This window comes from Bos indicus x Bos taurus, chromosome 6, assembly GCF_003369695.1.
Source record: "Bos indicus x Bos taurus breed Angus x Brahman F1 hybrid chromosome 6, Bos_hybrid_MaternalHap_v2.0, whole genome shotgun sequence".
Lineage (NCBI taxonomy): Eukaryota > Metazoa > Chordata > Mammalia > Artiodactyla > Bovidae > Bos > Bos indicus x Bos taurus.
The window spans coordinates 114,847,141-114,874,695 of NC_040081.1; the positions used below are offsets into that span (position 1 = coordinate 114,847,141).

The 27,555-nt window shown below is 65.6% G+C and overlaps 3 protein-coding genes across 10 annotated transcripts in view; 1 reads left to right on the forward strand and 2 right to left on the reverse strand.

Moving 5' to 3' along the window:
* Window positions 1–4,572: 4,572 nt before the first annotated feature.
* Window positions 4,573–12,555, reverse strand: HGFAC (HGF activator). 6 transcript variants are annotated; one of them, XM_027545166.1, is made up of 14 exons: window positions 11,891–12,555; window positions 11,240–11,408; window positions 10,989–11,085; window positions 10,691–10,770; window positions 10,006–10,128; window positions 9,793–9,924; window positions 9,512–9,622; window positions 9,261–9,435; window positions 8,932–9,053; window positions 8,062–8,326; window positions 6,374–6,513; window positions 5,949–6,089; window positions 5,711–5,859; window positions 4,573–4,827 (listed from the first exon to the last, which is right to left on the reverse strand). In XM_027545166.1, the coding sequence occupies exons 1-14, from the start codon at window positions 12,206–12,208 to the stop codon at window positions 4,645–4,647; spliced, it is 2,205 nt and encodes a 734-aa protein (XP_027400967.1). In that variant the 5' UTR covers window positions 12,209–12,555; the 3' UTR covers window positions 4,573–4,644. The 6 variants fall into 6 exon arrangements, with proteins under 6 accessions (XP_027400967.1, XP_027400970.1, XP_027400966.1 ...); XM_027545169.1 differs by having other exon boundaries at window positions 8,062–8,263; window positions 10,989–11,088; XM_027545165.1 differs by having other exon boundaries at window positions 10,989–11,088.
* On the forward strand, window positions 7,692–19,708 carry LOC113894571 (collagen alpha-2(I) chain-like). Of its 3 annotated transcripts, none has more exons than XR_003511622.1 (2): window positions 7,692–7,892; window positions 18,826–19,708. XR_003511622.1 is itself a non-coding variant. In XM_027545171.1 (2 exons), exon 1 carries the CDS (start codon window positions 16,472–16,474, stop codon window positions 17,522–17,524), a length of 1,053 nt encoding a protein of 350 aa, XP_027400972.1. In that variant the 5' UTR covers window positions 14,072–16,471; the 3' UTR covers window positions 17,525–19,073; window positions 19,451–19,708. The 3 variants fall into 3 exon arrangements, 2 of the variants coding, with proteins under 2 accessions (XP_027400972.1, XP_027400974.1); XM_027545171.1 differs by lacking the exon at window positions 7,692–7,892 and having other exon boundaries at window positions 14,072–19,073; window positions 19,451–19,708; XM_027545173.1 differs by lacking the exon at window positions 7,692–7,892 and adding an exon at window positions 14,072–18,671.
* Window positions 13,602–27,555, reverse strand: part of RGS12 (regulator of G protein signaling 12) — a 114,758-nt gene continuing 100,804 nt past the window's right edge. The window contains exons 13-18 of the mRNA XM_027545164.1: window positions 27,220–27,346; window positions 25,100–25,196; window positions 23,467–23,537; window positions 23,002–23,155; window positions 20,910–21,341; window positions 13,602–14,075 (exon numbers count right to left, since the gene is read on the reverse strand). Of these exons, the coding sequence (XP_027400965.1) occupies window positions 13,849–14,075; window positions 20,910–21,341; window positions 23,002–23,155; window positions 23,467–23,537; window positions 25,100–25,196; window positions 27,220–27,346 (1,108 nt within the window). The 3' untranslated portion in view covers window positions 13,602–13,848. The remainder of the gene's footprint in view (window positions 14,076–20,909; window positions 21,342–23,001; window positions 23,156–23,466; window positions 23,538–25,099; window positions 25,197–27,219; window positions 27,347–27,555) is intronic.

The window sequence follows — 27,555 nt, forward strand, 5'->3', positions numbered from 1 at the left end:
GCCCGCTAATCCACCTGTTGAGGCCCTAGCCCCAAGGTGACTGTGTTTGGAGCTGGGACCTCTAAGGAGGCAACAAAGGTCAAATGAGGTCATAAGGGCGGGGCCCTGACCCCATAGGACTGTGGCCTTTCAAGTGGAGGGAGAAGCTCGCTCTCTCTCTTTCTGCCTGTGTCTCAGCACGCGCACGGGGCAAGGCCGTGTGAGGACACAGCAGGAAGGCCTGGAGGAGAGTCTCCTCAGAAACCCCCCTCACTGGATCTTGACTTCACCCCCAGAACCAGGAGAAAATCAACGTCTACTGCGTGACTCCCCCACCGGTGGCCGTCTGTTGCAGCAGTCCCAGCAGACGGGTACAGAGAGCACATAAGATTAAAAAGCGCCACAGTGTCTCTGGCCTGCATGCCCCTTGACACGCAACCTCCTTCCACTGAGAGTTGGAGTGTGTCTGTCTACCCCGGCTTTGACGAGTGAGATGCAACGGGAACACTCACACCCACTGTTTCTTTGGAGCCCGGCCTCCACCATGTGAATGGGCCCAAGGTAGCCTGCCAGACGACAAAAGATGTGTGTCCCAGTCACCCTGCCACCCCAGCCAAAAGCCAGTCGGCCCCCAAGGGCAGAACCGCCTAAGACCCACTGATGACCCACATACAACCCGGGCCACGAGAACCACCCTGTGAGCAAAACCAGGGACCAACAGGCCCAGCGTCGTGAGCTGAGCACACGGCTGCCTGTGTCACGAGTTTGGGTGTCATTTGTGACACTCTCGAGAGCCTCTCGGACTGCAAGGAGATCCAACCAGTCCATCCTAAAGGAGATCAGCCCTGGGTGTTCATTGGAAGGACTGATGCTGAAGCTGAAACTCCAGTACTTTGGCCACCTCATGCCAAGAGCTGACTCATTTGAAAAGACCCTGATGCTGGGAAGATTGAGGGCAGGAGGAGAAGGGGACGACAGAGGATGAGATGGTTGGATGGCATCACAGACTCAGTGTACATGAGTTTGAGTAAACTCCAGGAGTTGATGGACAGGGAGGCCTGGCGAGCTTCAGTCTACGGGGTCGCAGAGTCGGACACGACTGAGCGACTGAACTGAACTGAACTGAGCTGTGATGCCAGAGCAGTCTGATACAGAGTGTCTGTGGCAGACTCCAAGCCTTGTGCGACACTGGAAGCTCTGCAGAGAAGGAGCCTGGACCCTGAGTTGCCATGGCCACGGGCACCAGCAAGCGTCCAAGCCGAGCAGGGGTCGGCACACAGCAGGCACGACGAGACAGAGAGGCCCCCCTGCGCGTCCTGAGTGAGACCACAGCACATCAGAGACAAACACTCAAGCGCTGAGCATCACAGGGGAAGTGATGTCAGAAGAACCAGAATTCACAATTCGATTTGTTTTTTGGCCACGTGGCTTGTATGATCTCACTTTCACAACCACGGATGGGACCTGCGCCCCTGCATCAGAAACGCGGAGTCCTAACAGCGGGGCCGCCAGGGACGCCCCACGACTCCATTTAAAGCAGGTTTCTCAACAGTAGGAACGGAAGCCAGGGGAATACCTTCCAAGTGCTGACAGGAAATAGCTAGCAATACATGTGAGATGCGACGCAGAGAGAACAGCACGAACGATGCTCTGTCAATAAATGTGGACATGTAGACAGATAAATTCACCAAAGTGTAGCTTCCTAAACTAGCTCAAGAAGAAACAGAATTCTCAACAAGTCCCAAACTATTAAAAAAATGACTCAGTAGTTAAACATCATCCTGTAAATAAGACACCGGGGGCTTCCCTGGCGGCTGAGCGGTAAAGGCTCCGCCTGCCAACGCAAGAGACATGGGTTTCATCCCTGATCTGGGAAGATCCCATACGTCACACAGCAACGAAGCCGGGGAACCATGACTACGGAGCCTGTGCTCTAGAGCCCGGGGACCACAGCTAGAGAAGAGCCCACGAAGCAACAAAAACCCAGCAGAGCCAATACAGAAAGAAGAAAGAAAACACTGGGCCAGGGAATCTTGTAGGAGATGCCACCAAACTCTGAGTGAACAGACGACTGGCTTTCTACAGCCCTCCGGTGGACCGGGAAAGAAGGGCAGCGTCTCTTAAACTCGCTCTATGAGGTCTGAGGGTAGCCCTGCAGACAGTCACTCAAACAGTATAAGAAAGGGAAATTACAGGCCACTCTCACTCAGAAACATAAATGCAAAACCCTAAACAAAATAAAAGCAAATTCTGAAAAAGCCGCTACAAAGTCAGCGTGTTGGCCAGGGTTCCAGCTGCTGACATGTTAGGACAATTCAGAGAGGGTCTATTTACAAAGGTGTGGTCTTGGAGGGAACCACCAGCAGTGGTGACTCTGTGTGTGTGTGTGTGTGTGAGTTGCTCGGTTGTGTCCGACTCTTTGCTATCCCATGGACTATAGCCTGCCAGGCTCCTCTGTCCATGGGATTCTCCAGGCAGGAATACTGGAGTGGGTTGCCATTCCTTCCTCCAGGGGGTTTTCCTGACACAGGGATCCAACCCGCGTCTCTTGCATAGCAGGCAGATTCCTCACCGACTGAGCCACCAGGGAAGCCCACCGTGACTGTGTAGCCCTGGGCTGTTAGAGAGACGTGCAACTGCCTCGAGACCTGGGGGTGGGGGTCCCTGAACCACGAAGCGGCGGGATCTACACCTTGGGAGGAGTGTGACCTTCGGGTGAGGGATCCAGGTGTACCCTTTGCTGGGATACAGAGCAAGGCACCGCAGCTGCTGCTGCTGCTAAGTCGCTTCAGTCGTGTCCGACTCTGTGCAACTGCACAGACGGCAGCCCACCAGGCTCCTCCGTCTCTGGGACCCTTCAGGCAAGAACACCAGAGTGAGTTGCCACTTCCTTCTCCAAAAAGCACCACAGACTGGGGCTTTAACCAACAGGAATTGTCTCACCGTCCTGGAGGCCTGAAGTCCAAGATGAGGATATCGGCAGGGCTGGGTCCTTCCTGCCATCGTGAGGACCTGCTCCGGCCTCCGGCCTCGCCTGTGGACGGCCGTCTCCCCCTTACATCTCTTCACATCACCTTCCCCCCATGTGTGTCTCTGTGAGCACAATTTCCCTTCTTACGGGAACACAGTCATATTGGATCAGGGCCCACTGCAACGATCTCATCTTAATGTGACCCCTTCTCTGAAGACCCTCTTTCCAAATCAGGTCACGTTCTGCGGTCCTGGGGGTTCTGACCCCAGTCTATGAACTTGGGGAGGACACAATCCAACCTGTAACACTGAGGTCACCCCAGAAGAGGGAGCCAGGGAAATCAGCACCCCAATCTCATGCTACCCTCTCCCCGGCTGGGCTCCCCTCACCCGAGGGCACAGGAGCCCGCTGATGCAGCCCATCGGGATCAGCAGATGGGGCACAGCGCAAGGTGGGGAGGAAGTCCAGAGCAGCCCACAGAAGGTAGCTGGCTCCCTCCCTGACTCAGCACAGCTTGCTCCAGGAATACAAGGTTGGCTTGACGTCAGACCATCTGTAGACCCACGTCACCTCTTTAACATCCTCACTCCACACCCACAGGGAACAAGGTCGGGGAGAGCTCACACCAGGCAAAGGTTTGGGGGCACTGAACCCACAGTGTTCCTGGAGGCTGAGAGCGGGCGGTCAGAGGCCCCAGGTCCACCAGTGGGAGCTGCTGTGCCTTCCGGGGGCCGGGGGCCGGCACCGGCCTCTGCCAGCCCGGCTGTGGCCCACGAGTCCAGTCCACTGACGGCCCTGAGCCGCACCCACATGCTGGGGCCGCAGACACCCACTGTGGCCCTCTCTCTTCCTCTGGCTTCGCCAGGGGGCCGGGCGCCTACCTGGTGATCCTGTCCTGACAACTCTGTTCCCTGCCCTCCCAGCCTCCCCAGCAGCTGGGTGTGGCCACGAGACCCTATTCAGGCAGACAGAGCGAAACACAAAATCCGCTGGAGAAGGGGTCCCTGGGGAAACCCGTCCTCTCCTGAAAAGGGGGCTGTGGTGACCACTGTCGGACTTCCTGCTACGGGAGGGAAGCAGAGCTCTCCAGCCCCATCGGTCAGGTCTGAACACAGTCCTGACTGAGACGGGGCCAAGAGGCGAGGGGTCTGTGCCTACCTGTGTGCGTGATGACGGGGAGGGACTGGAAAGGACCTGACCACCAGGCCTCCCAGGACGTCAAAAGACTGAGTGGAGGGGGAGGGGCAGCATGGGACAGAACTTTCTAGGCAGCGGTGGGAGCAGGGTGAGCAAGGAGGCTTGGTTGGTTTCATGAACACAGGGAGGCCGGGTGGCTGGAGCGGTTTGGGGGTCAGGGCAGGGCAGAGGAGGGTCTGAGAGCAGTCTGGCTGGGAAGAGGTTCCCACCTGCATCTCTTGACCCGAGTCTCCAGGCCGTGGGGCCAGACCCCTCCTGGTGGGGTCACAGACTCCCTTCTCCACTGAGGAAGGGCAGCTGGGGTGCTGGCTCGGGGGGCCCCCCAGCCCCGAGGGCACATCATCCACAAAGCTGGGTGGGGGGGTCATGGCCTGGGAGGGAAGGCAGGGCTGGGGGGCTTGGGTAGAGGGGCCAGCAGTGTGGGCGGGGTCTTGGAAACATCTTTATTGGCAGCAAGGAGGGAACACCAGGACACAAGGCCCCGGGGCAGAGGGGGCTCAGGAAGGACTCGCGGGCCGCTTGTTGGGGCGAATCCGGTCGTTGATCCAATCCACATAGTTGGCCACGCGGGTGTAGACGCCAGGCTTGTTGAGCCGCCCGCAGCCGTCGCCCCAGCTGATGATGCCGTACAGGTAGGCCACGCCGTTCTTCTCGCAGGCCAGTGGCCCGCCGGAGTCCCCCTGTGCAGAGTGGCCCATTAGGGCCTGAGACCCGCCTGGAAACTGCCCACCACCCTTCACCGCAGCCTCCGGCACACCGACCCTGAAAGTGCCTCCACAGGGGTCCGGAGCAGCCTGGGACGCAGATTCTCAAGGTGGACCCCCAGCAGCCTGGGGTGGGGGCAGGCGACACAGGCACCCCGAGCAAGGGAGCGGTCCTGCTCACTCTCCCCCAGCCCCAGAGGTGGCGAGGCCTCCGGCTCCCGGGCCGCCGTTCCGCAGGCCCTGCCCTGCCTCCCTCTCACCTCCACAGCTAGCAGCGCCCTCCTCAGTCTGGCTCTCCACCCACCCACCAGCTGGCACCCTGCTGGAAACGCCCTCTTCACATCCTGGCAAACTGCTATTCACCCCTCAGGACAGGTGCAAGTGCCCCCTCCTCCGAGAAGCCATCCTTGACCTTCCACAAGGCGTTTGCTGGACCACGTGGTCCAGGGGCGAGCCCCCGCACCCTTTGCCACTTCTCGGGTGGGTGACCCAGGAAAAGCGTGCAGACCCCTCTCGGCGTGTCTCCCCACCTGTGAACTGGGGAGTAAAGCAGTTTCCCCATCTCAGCCCTGAGGCGCAGCCCCCCGAGCAGCCTTGAAACCAGGCTATTGGGATCGGCAGACCAACTGAGCCCACTCGGGAGAAGGCAGGGTGAGATGGGCTTTGGCCTTTGGTGTCACGTGGACAGTCCTGCCCTCAGTTTGATGTGCCCAGGCTTTGGGATCTGGCAGGGACAAGAACCCACCCTGGGGGTGGCCACCGACTGGGAGGTGGGCCTCTGGCCCCACTTCCTGGCTGGCCCCGCTGGTCTGGCCGCTTTCAGCTCCAGGCTCTGGGGCGGTGGGCTGTCCAGGCTAACCTGGCAGGCGTCCGACCTGCAGTCGAAGTAGCCGGCACACAGCATGTTCGGGCTGATGTCGGCCCCATACACCTCAGGGCTGCTGCACTTGTGGTCTGCGACCAATGGCACCAACGCCTCCCGCAGCGAGGGGGAGTAGCCGCTCACGTCTGCGGGCCAACACGGGGGGCGGGGGTGCTCAGGCTGGGTCGGGCCACCGCTCCTGGGGGCACGACCCTGGCCCCCTGCCCGCACTCACTCTCATCCTGGTGGCCCCAGCCTGCTATCTGGCACTTGTGTCCCGGGGGGAAGGAGCTGCCAGGCTCGGGCAGACAGATGGGCTGGACGAACTGGGAGCGGACGGCGCAGCGCTCCCCTTTCTTCTCCAGCCGGATCAGGACTGGGCAGGAGAGAGGTCGGAGGTCAGCCTGCCACGCGGGGGCCCGTGACAGCCGAAGGTGGCCCCGGAGTCACACGGGGTGCCGCCCGCTGGGCCGTGGGGACTGTGTCCTGGGAGGCCCCGGAGGGAACTGCAGGCAAGCTTCCCCCTCCTCACCTTCTCCCTCCCTCTGCCCTCCCCCAGCCCCCGTCTCTCCCATCCCTCCCGGGAGAGGCTGAGGACTCCCCCAGGCCTGCCTGGCGCCGCTCCCAGCTCCCAGCACACAGCCTCGGGCGGAGCCTCACCGAGGTCGTGGTCACTGGGGTTGAACACCGAGTACAGCGGGTACGGGATGTACTTCTCGATGCCAAACGTCTGTGTCACGTCCGTCGTGCGGTTGAAGAAGTGCTGGCCCAAGACCACGGAGACGCTTTCCCTGGGGGGGCTGTGCAGCAGGGGCTGGTGGCGGCATGACCCTCGGGCCCCTGAGGTCTGCTCGCGCCTCCTCCGACACTGTGCAGTGCCCCCGCCCCCAAACCCTGGGAAGACCTGAGCAGCGGTGTGGTGGGGCGTGGCAGGCTACGGCCACACCCACAGTCCTGGCAGCACCACCTCTAAGAAGGCCAAGGCCCGCACGAGTCGGGGGCCTCTCATGTGTCCAGGTGGGCTCAGTGCTGAATGGGGCCCAAGCTGGTGTAGGTCCAGGTTGGGGCACAGCTCTGCCCGGTGCCCCTGGCCTGGAAGCAGACCTTCCTATGAGGTCACCCGGGGGTCCAGGAGCCTGAGCACTCCTCTCACCTGCTGACCCCCATCACACCTGCCCATGAACGCCCTGTTCCAGCCACCTGCTTGGCCCAGTTCTGGGACCACTGCTCTGGGGCCCCACCTGCAGAGGGTGGGTACCTTCACCCAGCTGGGCCCCTCCTGTGATATGAGGAGAGCATGCCAGCTCCCCTCCTCCAGCCTGTTAACCACGCCCACCCCAGTGCGTACAGGGGAGGCTCCAGGCGGCTTTTCACAGGTCCAGCAGGGAAGGAGGCGGCCCAGGCCACAAGCACTTGGCACAGGGCTGGTGCCCAATGCCCCCACCCCCGCGGTGCAGTCCTTAGGGTGACTGGGGGGCGTTGCTCATTCCGGACTCTCATGCAGCCAGACCCCAGCCTGCCCCAAGCCCCTGACCCCTGGGATGACACTGGACCCTTCCCCCCGGAGAGAGCCTCTTCCCCTCAAGGTAGAAAATTTAGGAGAGGTGGATGGGCAGGCCTTTCCCAGCTCTGAGCTCGCTGCCCCTACCCCTTGGGTGTGGTCGTGGGCCTCACACCCCTGACCCCGACCCCGGATGCCAGCCCCAGCCGTCCTTGCCCACCCGGAGGAGCCGAGTGGGCAGGACCTCAGGCTCCCGAGGCCCCTACATGGGGCCACCTGCTCCTTCTGGGCAGAGGCGGGGCCGGGGCGGGGCCTCAGGGCTGGCCTCGCCCACCGCCCTGCCGCGCAGGCGTGCCACCTCGCCACACCCCGCCACGCCCACCGCCCTGCCGCGCAGGCGCGCCACCCATCCACGCCCCGCCCCGCCCCGCCCCGCCCCGCCCACCGCCCTGCTGCGCAAGCGCGCCGCCCCGCCCCCGCCCCGCCCCGCCGCGCCCCAAGCTCCAGACTAGGGAGCTCCCGGGAGAGGACCCGCCACAGAGACTGGGGACTGCGCCCCGGGGCAGGAGCGCAGCGGCTCTCGCAGTCTCCGGGCCCAGCACCGGGCTGAGCGCGGAAACCCACCTGAGTCAGAGGGGCGACGGGGAGCGGAGGGACCGAAGGACGGGGCTTACATGGGTAAGGTGGGGACGCGCGGGTGATGCTTAGGAGCTGCGGGCGTGTGCGCGGATGGCTGGCGGTGGAGCCGGGACGCCGCGTGTAGGGCCGGGCGGGCGGGCGGAGAGGTGGATGGTTGAAGGGGGGACACCGGGGTGGATCATGGACACTGGGGCCCAGGGCCGCTCACCTATTGGAGAAGCAGTGGGCGGCAGACACCACCCAGCAGGTGTGGACGAGGCTCCCCGCACAGAAGTTGTTCCCGATGTAGATGGCGGCCAGCCAGGGATGGGAGCCGGGCAGCGAGGAGGAGCCGCCGATAATGCGGGGCCGCAGGAAGGTCCTCTTCTTGTGTCTCTTGCCGCAGGTCTGGCGTCCAGCTGGTCCAGCGGCTGTGGGCCCAGGCAGGGTCAGCAGGGCCTCGGTGGGCGGGGGCTGAATCCTGGCAAGGGATTCTGGGGACACAGATCACTGGATCACGCCGCAGGTCCTGGCTGTGTCCAGGATTCTCTAGGCCCCCAGTGGTTCACCTGCCTCCAGCCCCCGCCTAGGCAGCTCCTCTGAAAGAGGAGCCCAGCTCACGCCCAGCTCTGCCCTTGGGTGGGGGGTGGTGGCGCGGGGCACAGGACTTAACTCTGAGCCTGTTTTCCTCATCTGCAGGATGAGGAGAACTGTGCCTGATCACAGGCTTTGCAGAAGCCAGGGTGGCCCAGCAGGCCTGGCAGGGGTTCCTGTCCCTTCCAGCAGCCTGGGACCCCAGAGCCAACCCAGGATGGGTCAGAGGGCAGGCTGGCCTCTTGGAGCCACCTACCCACCAGGGGCTGACCCCAGGGACACCCAGCTGTATCTTTGTCTGTGGGGACCATCCGGGCACAGTGCAGAATGCCTGGGCCCCCTGACCTCTGATGCCGACCCACTGCATGGCCTTGGTCCAGCCCTGTTGTGGTGAGCCTCAGTCTCCCCATCTCTCAGATGGGCCCGTGGTCCTCCGGGGAGAGGCGGCCACACATGGGGGTGTAGTGGGAAGACCCCAGTGGGGTGGGGCCAGCCCGGTGCCCACCCTGCTCCTCCCGAGACCACCTCCAGCTGCGCGCACCGCAGGCCGCTAGGCGGCAGTACTCCCAGGAGAGGGCGCTGTCCTTCACCACGTAGCACCAGGGCCTCTCGTCCTTGTCTGGGTTCCTGGTGGACAGGGACAAGCTGGTGGGCGGGGGTCATGGCCCCGCAGAAGCAAGGGGGGAGATGAGGATGCCTGCTGTGGGGGTGGGGGGTTTCTGACCCCCCCCAGAAGCCTCTGCTCCTGCAGGTGGTTCTGAGCCCTGGCCCCAGGCTCCGCTCCCTGAGCAGCCTCCCGAGCAGAGGGGTCAGGACCGTGGGGACAGTGCTGACCGGCAGTAGGCGTGGGGGCCCAGGCCCAGGAGGGCCGCGGCACCCACGGAGTCCACGTGCAGCTCCTGGTAGAGCAGGTCGGAGTTCCAGGCCAGGCAGCTGAGGCCTGAGGCCGCTGTGCTGGCCACGCCTCGGTACTCGGTGCCAGTCCCCACGAAGCAGCGCTGGGCGGGCACTGTGGGCGGTGGGAGTGCGGTGAGCCTGGGCCGCGGGACGTGGGGCCCACACCGCTCTGAGGCTGGGCAACTCACCGATGTTGCAGAGTCGCCCAGCGTAGTCTGGGGGGCAGGCGCAGACGGTGGTCCCGGTGGCCACGATCAGGTGGCAGGAGCCCCCGTTCAGGCAGGGGCTGCTCAGACAAGCTGGGGGGGAGCACTCGGGAGCTAGGCCTTGGCCCCAAGCCGGGGGTGGGGGTGGGGTGTCTAGGCCTGGTTCCCACCCCGGTGCCCCTCCCTGGTGGCCCTGGGAAACCCCTTCCCAGAGCGCAGGCTCAGTGACGTGGCCCACCCCGCCGGGCCGCGCCCTCGAGTACCTGTGTGGCGGGTCCCCTCACAGCGGATCTGGCCCCCCGCGCACTCGCACTGCTCCACGCGGCCCTGGTGTACGCGGGCCCAGCGCTCACCCGGCTCCAGGTACTCGTAGCGGCTCTCGTCAAAGCACTTCTCTGGGGTGGGGGGTCAGGGGGCACAGTGAGCCACTGTTCGCGCCTGTGGCCGGCGCCCTGCCACCCCGCTGCCCCGCTTACCTGTACCACAGTCCTGGCCGGTGAAGGCCGCAGGGCAGGTGCAGTGGTGCGACTCGGGGTCCTGCGTGCTGGAGCAGGAGCCCCCGTGGAGGCAGGGGCCAGAGGCACAGGGGTCCCGGAGGGCTGGGCACACGCGCGAGGGAGGGGGGCGTCTGAGAGCCCCACAGGCTTCGGGCCCCCGACCCACACCGTGACGCCCCTTGCTTGCCAAGGGCCTGCTGCCTTCAAGATGCCCCTTCTAAGGCTCCTCGGGGCGTGTGTGCCCTGCAGGCCTCCACCCTCCCCACCCCACCCCTGCCCAGCTCTCAGAACCTGGGCAGAGGTCTCTGGCTCCGCATCCAACACCCTGAGAGCCGGACCCTGACAGGCAGCACACTGCCCCTGGAGCGCCCTGGCCCCCCGAGCAGGTCTCCCAGCCTTGCTCCCTGCACGGGGACCTCTCTGGCCCTGCTGGGCCCAGCCTGACCAGCAGGGGGTGGCGTGGCCCCAGCAATAGCTAGAGCAGCTCTGTGGACCCCAGAGAGGGTGGGACCCTGCCTTGTGGGTGGGCGGGTGCTCCCCACTCCCCACTCCTCCAGCCCCCAGGCCTGCAGTGGGATGAGCACAGGACAGGACCCCCCACTCCAGCTCTGACTCCCCCCAAGAGATCACCCCCACCCCCGGCTCCAGACCCCCAGGCACCCACCTGGGCCCCCCCGGGGAGCGGGGTCCTGCACACAGTAGCCCCAGGCCCTGTCCCGATCGTAGTTGTGAGTCGTGGCACACCTGGGGGTGAGGCGTGCGCTGATGGGGGAGGGCGCCCAGAGACCGGCTCGTCCCGACCCCAACTCAGGCTGGCTGGCTGGCCGCTCTGGAGCGCTCTCCTGCTCAAGCCCTCGTTCATTCACTCCACCTGCTGCGTGCCGGGCTCAGGCCGGAGTTGGGAGGGCAGAGGGTGGGAGGGCCTCCAGGGTGGACTCGGGGGCGCGGGGACCGGGACCCACCACTTCCTGTGGGCGCCTCCCTCTGTGGTGCAGGAGTGCAGCATGCGGCCACCGTAGCGGAATGGGAAGCTGCAGGGCTGCCCGGCCTCGGTGAGCACTGCTGGGGGGAAATGGGGGTCAAGGGCTCCCGCGCCGGGCGCCTCCTGACCCCCATCACCCACCCCACTCCACCGCCCGGGGCTGCGCTGGTGCCCCCAGAGCCCCGTCTGGGGGTCACCTGCCGCCTCCTCCAAGAAGCCCTCCTAACACACCTGTGCCCCCAGGGCTGTTGGAGGGGGCTCCCCTGGGCAGGGGGGTGAGCCCTCCACCAGGGGGTCCCTCTGTCTGGGGTGCTCCCACGGCTGCAGTGCTGGGGGTCACTGAGGTTACAGGGGTCACAGGAGTCATCGTGCCGTTGTGTCCTGGCGGCTCCCTTTGGCTCTGGGAAGGGCCGAGAGGGCTGTGATGGGGGGTGTGGGGTGGGCCCCTCACACAAGGACCTGCCTCCATTTGCACGTCGGCGTCCTCAGGCCTTGGAGGGGGGGGCCAGGGGACACCGGTCTCAGCTGAACACTGTTCCCTCCCCGCCCGCCCAGTCCAAGGAGCCGGGACACCAGCATCACTGCCATCCGGGCTTGAATCCTGGGGGGTGGGGTCGGACGAGAGCAGCTGTGTGGCTTTCAGAGCCCCCCCATGACCTCAGACACGTGGACCCAACAGGCCCAGAGGGCAGGGACCAGCAAGTTGGAGCCCTTGGCCTCCTGTCCCCCAGGCCCGCCCAACATGCCCACCTCGGCCCCGAAGGTCCACTTTCCCCACGGTGGGCCCCTCACCCTGTCCCACACCCTGCCCTGGCCTCACCCCAGGACCCGGAGTTGGCCCAGGGGAGCCCGTGGTCACAGAGCTGCGGGATCAGCACTCACCCTGGCAGACTGGAGCTGTGCCCCGCGAGGCAGCAGCAGCAGCAGCAGCAGCAGGGCCAGCCCAGGCGGGGGGCAGGGGCTGGCGACCCGGGCCCAGCACCCCATGGCTCCTCCTGGGCTGGCGTGAGGAGCAGCGGGACGCGGGAGCAGGGTGAGGGTCAAGGCTGCCGGCAAATGATTAACCCTGGCTGCCTCCTGTGCCGGGAGGTCCGCACGTCCGCCATATCTGCCGCCCAGCTCACGCTGCCTGGGCCGGCGGTCCCCTCTCGCCTCCGCCATGCTCCTCCTAGCCCTGACCGCGTCCTGCAGGCGCAGCATAGACGCCTCCTCCAGGAAGTCTTCCAGGATGACGTGGAAGGAAGGGGCCTGGACCCCCCAGTCCCAGCTTCCGGTCCCCACCCAGCCAGAGGGCTGGCCGCTGTGTACTTATGAGCTGTACTAACCAGAGCAGCTGTACGTGCTGGGCCCTTTGGCGCGGCCCCATGGCCAGCAGGAGGCCCGGCGCAGAGGAGTGTGTGCGCACTGGGGTGGGAGTTGAGGACAAGGCCCCGGACAGGGACTTCCGCCGCTGTCCTCCACAGCACTTCCGTCTGTCCCCTCCCAGGGCGAGCCTGGGCTGGGGCCTCCCATGCGAGGGGAGCAGGGAGGAGGCCTGCCCCCAGCCCCCTGCCCCAACAGCTCCTGGACCCACAGGGGCGCTGCCTCAGGAAGCCCAGGACCAGGACCAGGACCACCCGTGCCGTCCCGCCTCTTCCATCCCCAGCCCCTGGCCAGGCACCCGGGCCCACTGAGACCCGGCTTGGGGCCCTGCCCTGGCCTGGGGGCACTTCACTCCCTGACCCATGAACGGGGACGGGGTGTTGCCCCCCAGACATGGAGTCATCACCCCAGCCGGCCTGTGGTTTGTGACTGCAGCCGCAGGCAGAGCTGCTCGGGGACCCTCTTCAGCAGTTTGAGGGGGTCACGGAGGCCAGGGGGCCCTGATCCCTGTGAGCTGGCTCAGCTGCCGACACGGGGCGAAGGGAAGGGCTGGTCTGGGGGGATTGGCCTGGTGCTGCAGCCACCTCGCTGGGCACTCCAAATCGCCCTCTGGGCCCCCGTTTGCCCTCTGGGCAGAGAGAGGGAGTGCAGAAATGGGGGGTACCCAGCTTGGAGGCGGTAGGCACTGGCCCTCTTCCATGTGGGCACCCTCGGGCCCAGCTCAGGGCGCGGCCCCGGGGGCACTGAGGCTTAGGGCCCTTCTGCAAGCCTGGAGCACGTCTCTGTGGGCAGGGCGCTCTGCACAGGCTCCGTCCACCCAGGACCTGGGCCCGTGGCACCATCTCTGCCTCCCTCCACCCCACGCCCTGCCCCCTGGCCTGGCTGCCACCCCTGTCCCCTCCGGACCCTGGCCTCAGGGCCTTTGCACAGGCTGCCACCCTTTCCCAGGCCTTCTTGGGCAGGCAGGGCTCCCCCGACATGGTCACTGCACAGACTGGCCCTGCCAGACCACTCTTCTGGCCCTGCCAGACGACAAGTGGTCCTGGACAGGGCAGGACCTCAGCCGGCTGCCCACACGCTGGGCCCCACGCCCCCTTAGGTCAACCTTGCTTTCCTGCCTGCCTCTGATCCAGCCCCCCTGAGCTGGTCCCCCATGACGTGCCTGGGGCCACGGGGGCCACGGCTCCCTGGAGGAGGGCCCATGCCCCAGGACCCAGCACGAGGCCAACAGTCGGGTCCGCTCTGACACTTTATTGCGGGAAGGCTGGGCACCAAGCAGCAGGGGCAGGACCACCAGCCCTCTGAGCCAGCCCTGGCGGGCGTCTGAGGCCAGACCCCCGGGGGCGGCTGACCTGGCCTGTCTGAGGCCCTCGAGGGGGGCTCAGCTGCCCTCCCTCAAGACCACTGCTCTCCACGCATGTGTCCCGGCCAGCAGCCTGGGTGCAGGGTCCGCAGGGATGGGCCGGTGGGCGGCAGCCTCAGACAAAGGTGGCGTGGTGTGGGCTAGCCTTGGGCTTGGCGGTTCCCCCGGGGACGGGGCTCGGGGTGGGGCAAGCCAACGTTGGGGCGCCACTGGCCCGTGGCCTCCAGGGGGCCGTCCGCACCCCCGGGATGCTGCCGGCCGGCCCAGACGGCGCGCCAGTGACTCGGTCCACATCTGCGACTGCGCTGACCGGGGGGTGTCGCCTGCCTCGGGCCCTGCCTGCTGTCACGGGGAGAGGAGAAAGGCTGTCACCCGCCTGCCCGCCCTGGCGGGAGATCCCAGCCACCCTCTTTGCTCAGACCCTGCCAAGGGGTTCCCGTGCCACCACCCCCTCCACCCCGTGCGTCCCGGGGGCAGCAACCTCTGCCCTGTGGCCCCTCGGCCTGTGCTCCAGGGATTACTCAGCAGATACCCTGAGGAGGGTCCCAGGCCAAGGCAGGCAGCAGGCTCCGGGGAGCGGGCAGGGCGAGGGTAGCTGCCATCCTGAGTGCTGGGGGTGAGGTCTGCGGGTGCCTGGCCTGGGGGACTCGGTGTGCTGGAACCAGCGGGGCCCCTCATCTGGCAAGGGGACGCCCGGGGCTCCCTGCCTGGGTCCAGTGCAGCTGGGAGATTGGGGACGGCTCACCCAGCAGGGCCTCTGCGGGAGGAGCTCAGAGGCGGGCAGCTCCCCTCCGCCCCACCCCCAGCCCCTTGTTCTCCTTCCCTGGGGGAGGCTGTCTGTAGCCAAGGGGCGTCGGGCAGGTGGTTGTGATGGGGGCTCCGGGGAGATGCGCACTTCTGGGCTCGGGAGCGCGGAGCGCTGGGTGGGGCTGTTGCAGACAGGCTGGACCCTGGGAGCAAGGCCCTCCGCAAGCACTTGGGGTCTGCACCCATGGGCCGCGCTGCTGGCTTCTCAGGGCCGTGGTCCCCAGGCGAGGATAGGGCAGGGGGCCCACAGGGCCCTCCCGACCTGGCCCCACCGTGGTCCACGTGCCGGCGGCTGACTGGGGTGCGTCTCAGCCTCCAAGACCCCGAGCCCCTGCCGGGTCCCCCTCCACGCTCTCCCGCTTAGCCAGCAAGACCACAGGCCAAGCGCCCCTTCCTCCAACCTGCTCTCTCACTGCTCAGAGCAGCCAGGCCCTGACTCCAAATACCTGCCTCACCCCCAGGAGCTCCAGGCTTCCTGGGACTGCCTTGGAAGCTTCCAGACGCTTTGGTGGGCAGCCACACCTCCCCACCCACCACCCTAGGTGGTCGTCACTGCCCTGTCCCCCTGGCTGGTCCTGGGGCGGGGGCAGGGGGCCTGGCGGGGCAGAGGTGCGGTCCCCAGGAGCCAGGCGGGTGTGCACAGGGCACAGGGCACTGGGTGGGCGCCTCAGCCTCAGCCCTGACACGGGGCTCCCCAGGTTCACCCCCAGGACAGGTGCCAGGCTCAGGGCCACAGGCGGGACTCCAGGCCCCAATCAGGCCAGGTGTTGGTGGGGAGGCACAGCGTGTCTGGGGTGGTCTCGGTGAGTCTGAGCCAAGGACCCGCCGATGTCTGGGGTGCGGGGGAAGGCGCCTCGGCCCGGCCCCCAGTGGACAGGCTGGAGGAGGGGGCTCCAGCCCAGAAACATGGGGTCCGGCTCCCCTGACCACCCCTCCCAGCCTGTGGGGGAGGTGGCAGGGGGGGCCCCCACAGCGGGTCAGCCTCACGCCTCACAGGGGAGCTGCCCGGCCACACACGTCCCACCCGGGCAGTGTGACAAGGTCAGGGTGGAAAGCGGAGACATTTGCGAGCAAAGGGGCCTGTCCAGGGCTCCCAGGGTCCACGCAGAGCAGCCGGGACTAGAAGCTCCTCCCAGACAATCAGTCCTTCAGTCATTCAACAGACATTCCGCTTGGGCCTGTCCCGGGCTTGCCAGTCGGCCCCCAGGGCCAGGAAGCCATGCGGTTGGGCTGGTCTGCCTTTGGATCTGGGGCGGTGGGGAGGGGCAGGGCTGTGCTCCTCAGTTGCTGGCCCCAATTTGGGGCACCTGTCTGGAGCGTTAAGAGGCCCGTGGGCCCACACACACCGCGGGGCACGGCCCGCTCCTGTCCAGCCCTGCTCAGACCCTCCAGGACAGAGCCTGGCGAGCGGTGTGGCCCCAGCCGCGGGCCCTCTGGCGCCCAGGTAGCTTGCGGGCTCGGGATGGGCGTTTCTCAGGAAGGTGGCTGCGGTCCAGGCTCCTTCCGCCGCCTGGACTTGCTCCTCTGAGGCAGCGGCAGCCCCAGGCCTGTGACTCAGTGTCCGGGGCCCAGCCCAAGCGGTGGGAGGGCAGGCGTCACGGCCTCTGTGCCAGGGCCTGCCCGTGGCGACTGCTCTCCCAGCCTCCCCATGACCCTCCTGGCAGGCGGTGGAGCACAGAGGACCCCCCTATCCCCCAGAGTTCGAGGGCGACCACTTCCAAAGGAGCCAGGCTGCCCTGTACACGACGCTCGCTCCTGGCACTAGCTGGCCCCAGTCCTCTGTCCCACGTCCCCCAGACCCTGCACGTGGGGCCGGAGCTGGAACCTCACTGCCCACCTCTGAAGCTGCCCTGGGGATCACAGGCCCGGCCCCTCGGCTGACCGGATTCTGTGACTCTGACCGGCACAGCCAACCCCTCCCTGGGGGCACCATGCTGGAGCCCTCACGGCAGCTGGGACCCAAAAGCCCCTCCCAGGACCCTCCGGCAGCCCCCGGCCAGTGGCAGGTCTGCCCTGGCCCTCAAGGCTCCACATCAGGAGAAGGACGCTCCTTTGGGGGGCCGGCAGGGCTCCCAACAGCCCTGGTGTGGCCTGACCCCTTGGCCACCCCCAGGGTCACAGTCTGGCCTCAGCCTCCAGACCTGCTGGGCCCTCGCGAGGCCCCCACCGGCCCTGGGAACCCCATCCCACTCGGCGCCCTTCGTGGAGGCTGCCTGGGCCCCCAAGGGCAAGTCAGGGGACAGCCCAGCAGAAGCCCTGGTTCACCTGCGGCTCCCCCAACCTCAGCCCCCAGTCTGCGATGGGGGTGGGTGCCGGCTCGAAGCCCCTCACTCAGCAGATCTCTGTTGAGCACCTATTGGATGCCAAGACTCCAGCCCATGGCAGCACAGGCTGGGTTGGGGGGGGTCACATGGAACCCAGGCGGGCAGACCTGGGGGCGGGGGTGTGGGCAGGGCTGCCCCGGCGGAGGTGGCGGGGGTCGTACTACCAGCCACCAGCAGCCCGTGGGTCCCACTGGGAGACACCCAGAGGTCGGGTGGCGTGGACCACCTGCGGGGCACTCGGGGGAGACACGGAGAAGGGGACGCAAGGGGGATGGACACGCAGCAGAGACCCAGGGCCAGCAGCCAGGAGGCCGGAGTCATCCTCACCCATGCCAGGGCCTGGGGACGGGTGTTGGGCCAGCTCGGTCAGCCCCGGGGAGGCCGTGGAGCCGGCCAGATGGAGGCGGGAGCCCGGGACATCTTGAGGGAGGTCCACTCAGGTCCATCCTGGCCAGGGCAAGGCCGGGGTGCTGTGCTGGAAAGAGGGTTCTGAAGAGAGCCCTGGCTGAGGGCTGCCCTCCCGGGACCCTCGAGAGCCCACGTGTCCCCGAGAAAGTCCACCAGCCACCGTCGGCCCAGGAAGGTAGGAGTGAGCAGTGGGGGTGCCCCTCTGCCGCCCAGATGGAAGGGCCAAGCTCCTGCTGGGGAGGAGATGGCTGATGGACAAAGTGCAAAGGAGGGACAGGGGCGGGGAGGCGCCTGGAGCAGGCGCACGGGGCTGGGGTCCGGGCTGCGGAGACCGGCACAGCTGCCCCAGGAGGCCCTGACGCCCTGGGCACAGGCCACGGCCCACTGCGGAGCCAGGCGGGCCTCCCCAGGTGTCCCTAGCCCGGGGCTCCCACCTTACCTGGCCTTAGCAGGTGAGACATGCCAAGGCCTGGCTGGGGGGCGGGCGGACAGGGGCAGAGGGGCTCCTGGGACTCGGGGCCACCCCGAGGGCATGCGGTCTGGCCGCCTGCACTACCCAGTGGAGGGCGTGGCCTTTGAGACAGGCCTCTGGTTTCCATGGAAGCCGAGTTACTAGGCCACAGCGACCCCTGGCGGGTGGGCTGCGTGGCAGCACTTCCTGGATCCGCGGAGAAGTGACTGCGGGTCCCTCCCGCTCTGGGGTCTGGACATGCCTGGGGTGGGGGGGAGGGGCGGGGCGGTGGTACACACCCCCAGGATGGAGGGCTTCCGCCCCGTCCAGTGCTCCTTGGGCTGAGCCCCCAGTGGGGCCAGGATGGTGGCGAGGGCTCCTCAGGGAGGGTAAGGGAGAGACTCAACCAGGACCCTGACCCAGGCCCCACCGCCCAGCTCGGCTGGGCAACAGGAGGGGGAAGCCTGCCCAGCGCCTGGCTGGGGGGCGGGGGCGGAAGGACACACTTCTCTCAGCCCAGCGCCTGATTGCAGGTCCCACAGGGCCAAGCCTGCACCCAGGTTGACACCCCGCTGAGCGCTCAGCCGGGGGCAAGGCCAGGACCCACCCCGCCCGACACCTGGGGGCAACGGGGTGCTGGGCCGGGGCCCACCACCACCGTCCGCGCTGCTACGGCTCCTCTCCTCGGCCTTGAACACCTTGCTCTTTCCCTAGGAACATAGGGCCCTTCGGGGTGACTCCCACGCCTTTGCCACACCCATCCACGTGGACAGGGGCGTCTCAGCCCCCTGGCTGAGTGAGCCCTGAGCCCTCTGTAGAGCCCTAGACGCTGTCCTTGGACCTGACACTGGCTCCATCGGGGCCAAGGACTCACACCCACACCCAGCCGGTGCTCCCTGGGGCAGGACGTGCCCATCACCGCCCAGGGTTTTGCTGGATACCAAACAGGTTAACAGGACCAAATCCACGGCAGGCCATGCGGGAAGGCTGTGCCCTGCGTGGGCATGTGTCCGTCCAAAGGCCTCCAGCCCTCGGGCTCTGACAGGCCTCTGAACGTGGGCACTGGGGACCGAGGCCCACCCTGACGGGACCTTCTCCTCAGGGTGGCACAGAGCTGGCAGCCCACGGCTCCACATCTCACGACCTGGCAGCATGGCCATGCTGTCTCTCTCACTCTGGACAGAAGGGTCTCGGTGGCCACCGTCTAGGAAACAGCTCACAGCACCTAGAACTGGGGACGCACTCTGCATGAAACCTGCCGGTGGACCCCAAGAATAAGCACACTGGCTTAAGGGTGCCCGCAGTGCCCCACTGGCTGGGGAACCCCCGGTGCTGTTCTGAGTCACCAAGGTGAGCTCGAGGCTCATGGGAGGAGCACCCCCCAGGATACCCAAGGAGGCAAACATCCAGGGCTCCCACCTCGCTGGGGATTGGGGGGCAGTGGGGGTGGCCACGGTGGTCAGAAGCAGCTGCCGGCACTGGCATGACCTGGGTTCCTACCCACCAGTGCACAGGGGTAGGGGTGGGGATGGGACTCACATGGCCCCGGTAATGTGCTGGGAGATGCAGGGACCCACCCGTCACCCTGCCCGGGCTCCGGAGCGAGAAGCAGAAGACAGAGGCCCCACTGGGTAAACCGCGTGGGCTCAATGCCCAAGCAGAGTGTGGAGCCGGGGAGGACGTGGCTGGACCACAGGCAGCCAGCACACCTGCGCTCTGGCTCACAGGTGACCAGGTGGAAGGATCTTGCCGCCTCACCCAGCAGTGCCGGCACCCCCACCTTCAGCCATCCGATCCCTAACCCCCAGGCTCAGGGAGGGGCGAGCCATGCCCCCCGTGTGTTGTGTCTGCCTGTCCAGCACTTCCCACCCCCCGCCATCCTGCCCTCATGCAGCTCTGTCTGCAGACACACCTGAGGCGCCCAAGTGTATCTAGAGTGGTCTATTTTCAAAAGCCAGTATATTAAACAATGAATTACATGGAAATGTGCAGTGTTTGCCATGGATTAAAATACATCTATCGTTTTCTAAAGAGAAAATAGGTTTTCAAATGAAGGAGGAAAGAGTTTTCAAGCAGTCTGATGGTCAGACGTAGAGTTTATTTCTCCTGGAGGAGCACAGACTCAGCACAGATGCAGCTGCACACGTGTGCAGGGGATGGGAAGGGGAGACGGGGTCGCAGAGCAGGCCACATGCGAGGAGGAGGCCCGGCTTGGTCTCCGCGGGGAACCTGCTCACACAGCCAGTCCTCCAGAGCCACCCCGCACACCAAGCCAGACCACCACAGCCCGGGGTCCCCAGAGATGTGGCTGCGGGTCCTGGAGGACCCATCCCAGGCAGGACTCAGGCAAAAGGGGCCTTCCCGGCTGCGGAGCAGCCCACAGCGAGGGTCTGCGCATCCTGGGGCTCGAGGAGCCGCCCCGCGGGCGTGGCCCTATCCAGGCGGAGCGGTGTGCCCCCTGAGCCCCTTCTCCAGGAGGCCGGGGGCCTCGCTCCCCCAGCCAACATTCATGCGTCTCGGGACCGGCTCACGTGACACATTCACACTTTCGTTTGGAGGAACCATGCTGACCTCCCGGGTCAGGGAACCCCAGGCCCGTGGGCCCCCACGTGCTCTGACCAATGTGCAGAGGGGGAGCAGGCCCCCGCGGCCAGACCTGGGGGCTCACCGTGGGCCTTGGGCTCTAAGCCACACAGGGCTTCTCCCACTTGCTCAAGACACATACTCTTTTTTTTTTTCAATCTTGAGATTAAAATGCTGAAAGTGCTAGAGATTCCGATTGTAAAAATAACACACATTTTTCAGAAATCCCCAGGGCCTTGCTTGGCGGCATCACTGCCCTGGACTGGGGAGAGGCACAGGGGCCCGCGCCGCGGCCCGGTGGGGGTGAGCGCCCCCACAGGAGGCCTCCTCGGTGCCCGCCGCCCCTCCCACCATCCTGGCCACTCTCCGACCTCAGCGGCGCTGCGTCCTCTCAGAGAGGGCGGGGCAGCCAGGACAAGCAGGGTCACCGAGGAGGAAGCACCCTGGACCCTCCCTCGAGAGACTCCGGGCGGGGGTTCACTTCCCACCGCTCTCTCGTTTTAATTGGAAACTGTGTGGACAACGCCAGCGCCGGGCGGCCGGCGCGGGGCCAGCGGGAGGAGGGCAGTCAAAGGGGAGCAGGGGCGGCGCGCCCGGAGGTACCTGGTCTCGGAGGTGCGGCCGCGTCCCGCGGGGCGGGGGGCGGCGGCAGGAACGTGCTGTTGGGGCTGCTGATGTCCCCCTCCCCCGTGAGCGTCAGGTCGGCCACGTGCTCGCCCTCCTCGGTCTGGACGCTGCCGACCTCCACTTCCTGCGCTGGCGGGCTGGGGGTCCCGGGTGCCCCAAGGGGCAGGCTGTCGCCGGAGCCGGGGCTGCTGGCCGGGCTTTCTCGGGGCAGGGGTGCCCGCTCCTCGCCGTGACCCGGCACAGGTCTCGGGTCGAAGGCCTTGGCAGCGGCTGAAGGGGAGGGGGCGAGCCCTGGGGGGCTGGGGGGCAGACGCAGGAACTCGGGCAGCACAAGGTCCTCCTTCCTCAGCAGCCCGCGCTGGTCGTCTGCTCTGCTGCTCTGAGCTTTGGAAATGAGCTCAAAAAACTCTGGGAAGAAATCCCACATTGACCAGGTTTTAGAGCGGGTCCCCTCTGGCCCAATGCAAGCGCGCGTCTAGAAAGTTCTGTCCCGCTGCCCTGGGGCCTCCCCACCCTCTAGCCTCCACCCAGAGCCCGTGAGGCTGCAGGCCACGGGCACGGCTCTGGTCCTCCCTGGACTAGCTCTGGGTGCCGGGGCAGCAGCCACCTGGTTCCCTTCTGAGCAGGAGGGAGGCCGCTGACCAGACGCCACAGCCTGACAAAGCCAGGAGCCCGGGTGTCCGGGCTGGTGAACCTGTGTGCGGGCTTCCTCGGGCACCACCTGGGCCTGCGAGCAATGCCCGGCCCTCGACCCCCTCCTGCAGCCCTGGCACCCCCGGCCGGGTACTCTACCTTCCTGGATGCCCCCCAGAACTTTTCCTGTTCTTGAAAGTGGAAGTCTTAGTAGCTCAGTCGAGTCCGACTCTTGGTGACCCCATGGACTGTAGCCCCCCAGGCTCCTGTCCATGGGATTCTCCAGGAAAGAATACTGGAGTGGGGTGCCATGCGTTCCTCCAGACCGTCCCCACCCAGGGATTGAGCCGCGTCTCTTGTGTCTCCTGCACTGCCGGTGGGCTTTTTACGGCTAGATGCGCCTGGGAAGCCTGTTCTTACCAGGGTGGGTTCTCAACTGTAACTCAAGTCCACCGTCCCAGGTAGATGGTTTCTACACTGAGCCTTCTTGGGGTTAGCTTAGCTAACTAAGGTTACAGTCTTAGCTTCTGACCAACAAGGAGCCTGAAACCTCACACCTGAGGGTGCGCAGAAGGCGGGCGCTTCGGCGCAGGCGCGGCCGGGCAGCGCAGGCGCTGCGACGAGCCAGCCGAGCGGAAGCACTGCCGGGTTCAGCCGTCACAGGGCAGCTCAGAGCGGGGCTGCTCCTAGCGTTTCTCTTGTGTTACAGGCTTCTGGAGGGAAAGCTTCCCGCCTCCCTGTCTCTCACGCGCTGCCCTCCTTCGTCCTGCGGTCCGGGGACAGCGCGGGCGGCCGGCCCCACGGCCTGACACACAGCGTCTCCTCCCGGCCTCTGACCAGGGCGGTCAGCGCAGCCCGGGCTCCGCCTCACCTGGGACCCGCCCCCGCGAGGACCCGCCCCCTTGGCAAAGGCCTGCCCCCTGACAGGACCCGCCCCCTATCAAAGGCCCGCCCCCCAGCGAGGGCCCGCCCCCTGAAGGACCCGCCCCCTGACAAAGGCCCGCCCCTTGACGGGATCCGCCCCTTGACGGGATCCGCCCCTGACAGGACCCGCCCCCCCACCCTCACCCCCCCCACCCCCGCGAGGGCCCGCCCCCTGATAGGACCCGCCCTGCCCCGCGAGGCTCCCCACCCCCCACCCCCCACCCCCCGCCCCCGCCCTCCAGGGACTCTGAGCAGGACAGCGCTGTGAGGGGGACACAGAGACCACCTGTTGCAGCCCCAGGCGGGGGCTCCCTAACTCCCGAAGGGCCCGGCCTTCGGTCTGAAAACTGGGGCTTTAGTAAGGTCACACCGACACGTGCAGACCCACACGGGTGACTTCTCAGGGGTCACCCTTCAGGGGTCACAGTCACCCCAGTGGCATAACCCAGAGAAGGTTCTAGGGGTCCTACGCATTCACGAAAAACGTGCAAGTTTTAAAAAGTACACGTACCCTCTGCTTCGTCCAAATTAATTTTCTGATATTTTTTTTTCCCAATCTTTGCAATAGATTCTTCTCTCTTTGAAAGCCGGGGCTCCCTAGCATTCTTCCCATTTTCTCCTTTAATTTTAATAGAATTAGACTTGCCTAGCGTTCTCTCCTCTCCCTGTGTCAGAAGGAAAGTCAAAGTTCCACTCACGTTGCAGACACGACAGCACGTTCCTCAGTTATATAACAGGGGACTTGGAAACACAGACTGCACGGATTTGGACTTTACATGAGTTGCAGAAGTCAATTGCAATAAAGACTGCGTGTGAGGCACACACACCCACCCAGCGATTCCCAGTCCAGTGGGAGCGGGCACCACAAAGGGGCCCTAGAAGAATCCCCCACCCCGGGGCGCAGGCCCGACTGGAGCAGAGGGCCGCGGGGGCCACCGCCCCCAAGCATTGCAGGTGCGGGGCAAGGAGAAATTACCGTAGCCGAGTGATTCCTGGAGCTGGTGTTTACAGCTGTGCTTTGTCTGACCGGCGCACTTCTCTGTTTATCTGTGGACACCGAACACAGTTGAGATAGACTTTATACCGCAGTGAACCTCAAACCCACCTCCACATCAATACAATGACGTTTATACATCTTTGAGAGCAAAGCTGCACAGAAGCCAAGGTACGAGAGGTCCCTTATCTCCATCACGTTCAGGCCGAGGTGCCCGCACAGGGCCAAGGGCCAAGGGCCAAAGGACCAGCGCCCTGGACTGGCCGCATCTGGACAGGGCGGGGTGAGGGTGACCATGCTCCCTGGGCTCTGCAGTGACAGAAAGGGCCTCCTGGGGACTGTTTGGCACGAGTGCCTTTAGAAAGTAGGAGGCTCTCACATTCATTATGTATTTTCAACCACGGCCACTGCCCCAAGTCAGGGCCGCAGGCTGGCCCCCAGCCCTCACGGTGCATGGCCACTGCTCTGGCCCAGGATGGGCCGGCACAGTCCTGCCATCCCATCTGTGAGCAGCATTCCGCACCCGGCACACACCTGCCTGCGGCTGCACCTTCAGGCTCACCTGTGCACATGGGCCAGGGGGTCCAACCGCATCAGACCCTGGAGGGGGCGCTGAGCACCCACACCCTGCTCAGGCCGCTTGCCCCCAGACCAGCCGCTGGCTGCATCAGACCCTGGAGGGGGCGCTGAGCACCCGCACCCTGCTCAGGCCGCTCGCCCCCAGACCAGCCGCTGGCTGCATCAGACCCTGGAGGGGGCGCTGAGCACCCGCACCCTGCTCAGGCCGCTCGCCCCCCAGACCAGCCACCTGCCAGGGGGAGAGCGCACTGCACTCTCACAACCCAGATGGGCCCAGAGGGGGACGAGGGGCTGCGCTGGAGCCCTGAGGGCAGAGAGGCCACCACAGCGCAGGTCACCGGACACAGACGAGTGACCGGCGCCCCACTTCAGAGCTGAGTCAGCCTGGGAAAGGGATGGGGCAGCTCCTGGCCCGGCCCTCCACTCGCCCTGTTCAGTGGACTCCAGGGACTCCCTGCAGGAGACACGGCCCCGCTACCCTCCGCCTGGGAGGGGCTGAGCGCTCTGGGGAGTGCTGGTCCCTGAGACCCAAGGCGAGGCCAGGTGACCTGACGGAGCCCCGGCAGTTGCACTGCCGCGGGGATCGCTCTCCCTGAGAGGCTGCACGGCCAAGGCCAAGGCAGCGAGCGTGGGGAGAGCTCAATGAACCACTGCCGCCCTGTGCACAGGCCCTCCGTCACCGCCCAGTCTCCAACCAGGCCCCACCTCAGCCACCGCTGGGCTCGGAGCAGCAGCAACACCCTGGGGTCCTGGGCCCTCCTGCAGAGGATGGGGGCCCCCCAGGAGCAGAGCACATGCCAGGGCGCGCTGGGATGCCCCGGGGTCTCGGCAGGGCTTGTCACCCTTCTCCCAGCAGAGGAGACATGCTCGGCGAGGCCCCAGCGCTCCTGCCCACAGTCAGATGCCCTTCAGGCTTGAACTTGGCCACGGTGGGGAGCTGCCGAGCCCTGGGAGACCCTAAAGCCGTGAGCAGCCTTCTGCAGCGTCACGCTGAGACCGGACAGCAGAGCCCGGGACACAGCATCTCTCCACTCACCTTTCCCTCGGGAGGGGTCCTTCTCCTCCAAGATGACCCGCTGTCCGTCCAGACTTGAGATGGGGGCCCCAAGGTCCAGGGGCTCCTTCTCTCCACTCTAGAGGCAGAGATGGTGTAATGAGCAGCCACGCAGGCTGGAGCTCTCCGGAACAACCACGTGTGGTCCATCTGCCAGCAAGACCACCCCAGGCTTGATGGAGTCATATAGGCCAGCTGACCCCAGGTCCTGCCACCTCAGCAGGGCTGGCCGCAGACTCCTAACGTGGAATGACACGGATCCCAAGCGCTGGCAGGCCTGCCCGAGCGCAGGCACCCTGAGGAACCCGCGTGAACTGGGCTACCACCTGGAGCCAGCTGCGGGCTACACCGAGTCGGGTTGAAGACTCGGGGGTGGAGGTCACACGGTGGTACCACTAACACCTGCGTCCCCAAGTCAAGCTGGCCGAAGTCTCAGGACCTCTCTCAGCCTGGAGGGGGCAACTCCGAGCCCGCCTCGCTGGTCCTCAGCGTGCCAGGAAGTGCGTGTAGGGCTTCGCGCCCTTCCCTGACAGCAGGGAGCAGGCAGGTCTGAGGCCCAGGGTCCTGCCCTTCTCCCCTGGGAGACTATTTTGCTGTTCGAGTCCCGCAGCTTCTGTCAAAAAACAATCTGAACGTGCAGTGTGGCTCTTGAACTCCTAGTGACCCGACACCCAGCCAGAGCTCCAGCCAAGGGGGGAGCGCACAAGGCTAGCAGGTCCAGGTGGCTTACGACCTCCTGGCGTCAGTGGCCCACGGCTCGCCCAGGAGGGTCTGCGAGAGGGTCCCAGGACAGCCATAGCCTCATGTTCTACCCTCCCCAGTTCCCCCAGTCTCGCCCCTGGAGTGGCTGGACTGCCCTTCTGGCTCAGGCCCCAGCAGGGAAGGAGCCCTGCCCGCCAGCCAGCCCCCTGGGACGGAATCCCCACAGCAACCCCATGAGCAAGCTGCCCTGACTCCCCCACTTTACAGATAGGTCTACAGGCACAAAGCGTTAGCCATGGCTTAGGATCCCAGCCAAGGGAGGGCAGGGAGGCCACGTGGCATCCAGGCCATGCCCCTCTCCATCGGGCATATGCTAGACTCCAGATTCTGGGGCAGCGCTCCCCCCATCCCCTCCCCCACCGTCCCAAGCTGGGCCGGGGGGAGCCCTGGGTTCTCCTCGGGACTGGTCCTTTGGCTCAATTCAAAATTTCTGAACAATTCTGGAGCTCATCTCAGAGAAAATAAAAATCCTAAAAATACTTACAATTGTAGTTCTGATACAGTATATTTTGTAAACAAAGGAGAACACAGGCCAATGGGCCATAAGTGCATGCTCAGTCACTTCAACGTGTCTGACTCTTCGTGACCCCATGGACTGTAGCCCGCCAGGTTCCTCTGTGCATGGGATTCTCTAGGCAAGAATACTGGAGTGGGTTGCCATTTCCTCCTCCAGGGGATCTTCCCCACCCAGGGACCGTGTCTCCTGTGGCTCCTACGCTGCAGGCGCATTCTTTACCGCTGAGCCACGGGAAAGCCCCCAGTGGGTCCCAAGTCACATCTCAAAGCAAACATGTGGTGCGTGAGGGGACAGGTCCGAGCCTGCTGGCCCAAGTCTCCCCAGACGCCGTCTGGCGACAGGGTGGGGCTCTGCTCTGTCTCTCCTTAACCCATTCACCAAGTAACCCGATGGCCGGCTGGGAAATGCCAGAGCGCCATCAGACCCTCAGCGTGTGGGCAGCTGGGCAGTTAGCGGGTGCGTGAGGGGCTGGTGTTGATGGACCGACGTCTGGTCAGGTGTGCAAACGGCGGGACGCTGCAGGGTTTCCCTTTGTTGCTTTTCTTGGCCTCCTTGGGCCAAAACCCCCAAATCTCAACCCAAATCCAGAGGGCACGACGGAGGCAGGAACAGCGAGCGTGTCCACTGCAGGGTGAGAAGCAGGCAGGCGGGGGTGACGGCCTCCCAGGGCTCCGGGCGCTGCCAGCCGCTCCTCGCCTGCCCCTTGCGACGCCGCCGCTCACTCTGTGGACGACTCGGGGCAAACTGCACCCCGGCAGGCAGGAGCCCGTGGGCAGCTCGGAGCACAGAGGGCCCTGTGTCCCGGGTCAGCCTGGTTACTCACCAGCCGGGCCACCAGCTCATTCAGCCGCAGGCCGTACTTGGCCGCCACGGGACGCAGCACTTCTGTGACGGGCTTGCTGGGCTTGGCCTTGAGTCCCACCGATCGGTTAATCGGCACCAGATCCAGCCTGGGCAGAGGGGGAGAAACAAGCATGGCTCTGCCACACGCACGTGCAACCCTCGCACAGACGCTGTCCCTCGAGAGCACAGCGAGTCACCGTCACCAGGGCGGCCGGGGTTCCACAGGGAGAGCCTGTGGGGGCTTCTCCAGGGCCTGGGGGCCGCCAGGGTGGTCACAGCCGGTAAGGAGCGGCCACCCCACAGGACGGCCCTACAC

Bases quoted from the DNA above. Each gene is read 5' to 3' on its own strand.
- HGFAC (XM_027545165.1), bottom strand. From the start codon at position 12,208: ATGCTGCGCCTGCAGGACGCGGTCAGGGCTAGGAGGAGCATGGCGGAG. The intron at 9,623-9,792 runs GTACTCGAGGGC...GCTCCCCCCCAG, and splicing joins TGAGGGGACCCGCCACACAG to CTTGTCTGAGCAGCCCCTGC. The intron at 9,436-9,511 runs GTGAGTTGCCCA...CACCGCCCACAG, and splicing joins TGGGCGACTCTGCAACATCG to TGCCCGCCCAGCGCTGCTTC.
- LOC113894571 (XM_027545171.1), top strand. From the start codon at position 16,472: ATGCTGGAGCCCTCACGGCAGCTGGGACCCAAAAGCCCCTCCCAGGAC.